General features: G+C 42.8%; 1 protein-coding gene across 4 annotated transcripts in view; it reads left to right on the top strand.

The window, feature by feature from the left end:
• Positions 1-283: 283 nt before the first annotated feature.
• Positions 284-6,000, top strand: part of CEP78 (centrosomal protein 78) — a 29,417-nt gene continuing 23,700 nt past the window's right edge. The window contains exons 1-5 of one of the 4 annotated variants that reach the window (XM_052777683.1): positions 284-396; positions 3,260-3,531; positions 3,755-3,930; positions 4,545-4,617; positions 5,139-5,242. In XM_052777683.1, the coding sequence (XP_052633643.1) occupies positions 3,279-3,531; positions 3,755-3,930; positions 4,545-4,617; positions 5,139-5,242 (606 nt within the window). In that variant the 5' untranslated portion in view covers positions 284-396; positions 3,260-3,278. The other 3 variants (XM_052777685.1, XM_052777682.1, XM_052777686.1) reach the window with 3 other exon arrangements.

Here is a 6,000-nt window from a genome sequence, read left to right as displayed (position 1 = left end):
GGGAGGGAGCGAGGGAGCGAGGGAGCGAGGGAGCGAGGGAGCGAGGGAGCGAGGGAGCGAGGGAGCGAGGGAGCGAGGGAGCGAGGGAGCGAGGGAGCGAGGGAGCGAGGGAGCGAGGGAGCGAGGGAGCGAGGGAGCGAGGGAGCGAGGGAGGGCCCAGGGGCGGCGCTTAGGGCGGCGGGGGACACCAGCGCCCCTGGAGCGCGATTGGTGGGGCGGGGCGGCCATTTTGAATGTAGGAAGGCAGGAGGCGGGTGGGGCGGCAGCCAATCGGGGTGGCAGCCCCGCGCAGCCACGTGGCGGCGGGCGGTTGGGATCCCAGGGAAACGGCTTAGCGCCGTGTGGAGGCGGGCGGCTGCCCTGAGGGCTGGCGGTTGCCGGCGGGCTCGGGAGGAGGTGCGAGGTTGCCGCCGAGGCCGGCGGCGCCCTTCAGCGGCTGCTCGCGGGCTTCGGGGCCGGGGCACGGGGGAGAAGGCGGGTAACTCCTGCGCGGTCGTGTCCCCGAGGCAGGGGCCTGGTGGCCCAGCCGGGAGTCCGCAGGGGCTGGCTGAGGCCGCCTCCGGGAGGGTGGGACCGTCCGGGCGGTGGGGGGGGTGTATGTGTGTATGTGGGGGGGCGGCGTACGGGGCGGGAGGGAGCGACTGTCGCTGCTGCTGCTGCTGCCGCCCCCCGGGTGCTTCTCGTATCCCCGCGGCTGATGGCGGACGGCGCAGTCCCCAGTTCATGCTGGCTGGGGAAGTGGGGCACTGAAGTAGTTCCCTGAGTTGGTGGCAGTATTGAGTGGGCGAAACGTTAAAAACCCCTATTTTACCCCAGTTATAACCGGAGGAGTTTGTTTGCGTATGTTAAGTGGATGCTGTATTACATGCTTAAATACAGCGGTCCAACAGGTCGAATAAAATGTGTTTAGCCCCAGCAGATCACCAGGCCGTGCTTAATAAAGCGCCTAAGCAGAGAGTAAGCGGGTAGCTGAGCTTCCTGTGTGTGTCTTGCAGTTCCGGATGCAGGGCATGGTCATTGTTTCTGTGGTCAGTGGTCTTATATGGCACATTTCTTTGCCCCCCGATAAATTTGCCCAGCTGTTTTTTGAATTGCTATAAACTTAGAGCTTCGTAAAAACTCTTGGCGTGTGTCCTAGTTTCAGCTGGGATAGAGTTAACTGTCTTCCTAGTAGCTGGTACGGTGCTATGTTTTGAGTTCAGTATGCGAAGAATGTTGATAACACTGATGTTTTCAGTTGTTGCTAAGTAGTGTTTAGACTAAAGCCAAGGATTTTTCAGCTTCTCATGCCCAGCCAGCGAGAAAGCTGGAGGGGCACAAGAAGTTGGCACAGGACACAGCCAGGGCACCTGACCCAAAGTGGCCAACGGGGTATTCCATACCATGTGACGTCACATCTAGTATAGGAACTGGGAAGTGGGGGCGGGGAATCGCCGCTCGGGGACTGACTGGGTGTCGGTCGGCGGGTGGTGAGCAATTGCACTGCGCATCATTTGTACATTCCAATCCTTTCATTATTACTGTTGTCATTTTATTAGTGTTATCATTATTAGTTTCTCCTTTTCTGTTCTATTAAACCGTTCTTATCTCAACGCTCGGGTTTTGCTTCTTTTTTTCCCGATTTTCTCCCCCATCCCAGTGGGTGGGGGGGAAGTGAGTGAGCGGCTGCGTGGTGCTTAGTTGCTGGCTGGGGTTAAACCACGACAGCGTGGAACTGGATTTCTCACGTTTACTGTGTGCTTTGTTTCTTTTTTCACTTTGTCACTAGCTGGTATCGTCTGATGTCGTCTTGCTTCTGCATGGAAAGAGACAGTAAATAATTGTCCCCTGTGTACATTCTCAGAGCCAGTCAAGATACTCTAAGGGTTGTGTTAGATGTACTAACTTCCACGCAGAAGAGCTCTACTTCATATAGTTGTTTCTCGATTGGAAGTTACTGGGAGTCTGATTAGTTTGGCCCTTTTCCTCTCCACCTGCAGGTGGGTTAAACTTCAGCGCTAGGGCCAGGAGCTCCTTCCTTTACTTCTGTTAGAGGTGTGGTGTTCAGGTGTTGCAATGAAAGCCACCGTAAAAGAGTATTGTTTAAGCTCTGGAGAGAAAAAGCTAATATATTGCTCATTGATACACTGCCTGAAGTCAGTGGTGCTTTACAACTGATGGTCAGTCACTTTCTGAAGCTGAAGTGATGGATTATACTTTACTCATTTCTGTTCCTGTGGCCACAGTGTGGTCATTATCTAATGCTAGTAAATCAGAGCTAAAATAAAAGAATAAAAGGGTGTAGGAGAGCTATCATTAGAGTTTCTATTCCTATTATTATTACAGTTTCATCCAAATACTAATAATGTGATTTTTTTTTTCAAAATTATATTTGTACAAATGGCTGTCCTCACATACTTGTACATATCCAGTAATTCTTGTCCCATGTTGACATACAGAGTGTTTCAGAAGATCGGCTGAAGCTTTCTAGTCTTTAACAATATGAAAAAATGTGAACAACGTTTGATACCCTGTGTGAGATACTTAACGCTGTCTCAAATAATAAATAAATAAATAAGTGAGTCCTCTAAATACCTTGACAAACATTCCTATTGAGACCGTGGAATTACTTACTCTTAATAGCTGTGCCATGGCAGTACTTAGAGATTCTACTTGGGAGTTAGTGCTGTTTTGCTACATGGGTACTAATGTGTAACAAAAACTTATGCCTGCAAAGTGCTTTCCTAAATTTACTGGGATAAGTATATAAGGTATGCAATAGCAAAAATATTTAGGAAACACACAATTTATTCTGTATTATGAGAATTCAGGCTTTTGATTGAAGTAGCAGAGAAGCTCACAACTAGTTCTCTATGGAATAGTCATTTGTATCCCTTGATGTTGGGTCAGGGGGTGTCCAAGGCTTTCAGGAATCTGCAGACCCTGACACGACAAAACTAAATTTTGAGAGGAAAATGAGAGCTTTACAGCAGTTTGTGCTTGAACATTAGGCCTTTTGTGTTTTGGGTATACCTGTTTGTGTGGGAGAATAAAAATGCATGTTTTTTGGTTGGGTTTTTTCCCACCCCCTTATTCATTCAACTGTACTCACACAGGTAGTGAGCATCACAAGACATTGATGTTTTACCTGCCACATCAAAGACATGTAAATGTTATACAATATGCATGTTTTGGGTATGCATGTTGAGTTGAGACTGTGTTGTGAAATCAATTATATGTTAGAAAAAGTTTACTTTTTTTTTTCCCTCTCTTATTTTAGAGAGACATCACATAAAAAAATGATTGAGTCAGTCAAAATAAGAAGACAGTGCATGCTGGATTTCTACTCACATTATGAACATCTGTGTGCTCTTCAAGGCTCTGTCCCACTGAAAGCTGTGAAGGCTAACCTGACTCGGGGTGCTCTTGATCTAATTGTGGATCACATCAAAGCTGCTGATTGGGCACCACTTCTGAATTCTATCAGGCATAATAAGACCCTGACTTCTATTGGAATAAGAAGTTTTCATCAACAGGGTCTTGGAGAATCAGGTTTGTAATGATGGCTATAAAAGATAAATACATTGGTGCATGCATGTTAGAATTTGTTGTATAAAACTTTTGTGTGATTGAATACACGGGGGGGGAGGAATTGTAATACCTAAGGAATTATTTCTATTTAAGAAAAGCAGCAAAAAAGCAAGGTGTGATTATGATTGTTTTTAAGTCAATAGGGACTGGATTTTACTGATGTGTAATTTTTGTTGTTTACTAGGTGTTGAAAGATATAAAACTTACTTTAGAAGGAGAATTCCAGCAATTCGATCAAAAGACTTGACTGGCCAACTATGCAAAGCTGTCAAAGGCTGTCTCAGTATATCAGATGTACTAAAAAATTTAGAACTGCAGGGTTTGCTTCTGAGGGAGAGAGATCTAATACTTTTAACAAAGGTGAGAATATATTAGTGTACAAATAAATGGAAAATATGCTCAGGACATAGAGATGTAGCAACTAAATTTTGTAAATATGTCACAGACAAGATGTTCTTCTAAGATATCTTTGTGTTATCCATCACATGAATGATTCTGCTGAGACATTTAGTATAACCTAGTCTTGCTGAACCTGTCAAAATCACATAACCTTCCCTTGCCCTGACTCATCAAGGCTTATTAGAGTTCTTGGCAACATCTCTGCCTTGTGTTTGGGGAGCATAAGTTATGCGTGTGACTGAAACTACTGTGCATGTGCATGACAGAAGGACACCAAGGAGATAAAAACAGGTCTTCAAGACATCTTGTTGGAACACTTTCCACTTCACTCGTGATTGTCTTCTAGGAAAGGAGGTTGCTGCTTGTTGCCTGTAGGCTACTGCTCCTCTTGTGCTAAAGAAATGAACCAGCTTAAACTTGGCTTTAAGGTTCACTTGTTTTGACCTTCCTCTGAAAGCTCTAGAGTTTCTTGTAGGGAGCACAAAGAGGTCTGAGCAGTCTGGGTGACTTGGTCTTTTATCTGTTTGTATTTTTGCTTTTCAAGCCAGTTAACAAACATTGTTTTTATTCTGAAGGGCTTGGCCACAGCTTCATCTCTGGAGAGTGTCTCTTTAGCCCACTGTCCAATTGGAGATGGAGGATTAGAAAGTAAGTTCAGAATCAAACCCATGTAAATATACTTCTCTTTTTTTTTTTTTTTTTTTTTTAGTCCTTTAAATAGGTAAGTTTTTTCAGTATTTCCATTCCTGTTTTAAATTTGTCCGTACTGATTAGAATAACAATCTTCACTTTATTCTACATGACTTAACAACATTTGAAGACTTGAATTTCTTCACTTGATGCTAGTAAACAGCCATACTACTTTATAATGATGTTTGTACTTTCATTTAGAACAACAGTCATGATATTAGTTTGAGGTTAGCTCTTTCTTGATTTGTTCATATTTTAGCTTGTTCAGATAGTCTTTGCTAAACACTTGTGCTAGAAATATATAATCTTAGAACACTTTAAATGCATTTAAGATATACTTTGTATTTCAACACTAGTTCTTTGTCAAGGCTTTTGCCTATTAAGGCTGATCCAGCTTCTTAATATGGCAGTGAAAAAGTGTGTTCTGGTAATCTGGCTGTGGTACATGTGGATAACATGTGTGCTTTTGTTTTCTTCAGCAATCTGTCAGAGTATAAAGAATTCAGCCACGATCAGATATGTAAATTTCACAGGATGTAGCCTCACATGGCGAGGGGCAGAACATATAGCAAATGTATTAAAGGTAATTTAATCACCTTTCTTAGAATCAAATGTTCACAAGAACTTGTGAACGATCAAATACATTTGTTTTTTTTTCTTTGACTTTCAAGCTCTAAATCCGTCAAAGCACTTTGTGAGCAGCATATGTGAATACTGAAGTTAAGTACGTGAATTTTGTGACTTTGTTTGCCAAAAGTAGCTTACTGGTGCCGGATTTAAATATGGTATTTCTTAGTAAACATCAGTTAAATAAATAACAGTTCAGACTGAGGTATTTTCTTTAAATGAGGATTAGGGCTGTAAATGTCTGACACCTGTTTTGGGGAATGCTTCTTTCATTGTCACAAATTTTAAAAGATGTCTTAAGTATTCTTAAGCGTTGGGTAAGAATAATTGAGTTACAGTTTAGAAGCTACTAATTAACTGATTAGTAAGCTTGTGACTAGTACAATATTCTAATTAAAGTTAACATTGGTTTGCAAGAAAGCACATAATTTCCTAGTGTGTATTTCCTATTCAAGATGTGTTGAAAGTGTCTGTCTGCCAAAAGAAGTTAATAAGATGTTTTGTAGCTATATTTAATAATCTGCATTGCAAGTTGGATGATCAGAACAAAAATGACTTAACTGTAATATTTAAAAATGACTCGAACTCAGAAATGGTATGACTGCTTTTCTTATATCAGCACTCAAGCCATTAAACATCAATTACAAACAAAGATAACCTCTGCTCTTGCCATCAATAATGGCTTTGCCTTTGCGCTTGGTAACAGCTTCTTTG

This window comes from Harpia harpyja, chromosome Z (assembly GCF_026419915.1).
Source record: "Harpia harpyja isolate bHarHar1 chromosome Z, bHarHar1 primary haplotype, whole genome shotgun sequence".
In the NCBI taxonomy this organism is placed as follows: domain Eukaryota; kingdom Metazoa; phylum Chordata; class Aves; order Accipitriformes; family Accipitridae; genus Harpia; species Harpia harpyja.
Note: the sequence above shows the minus strand (reverse complement) of the source record. Positions and strands in the feature narration are given on the sequence as shown.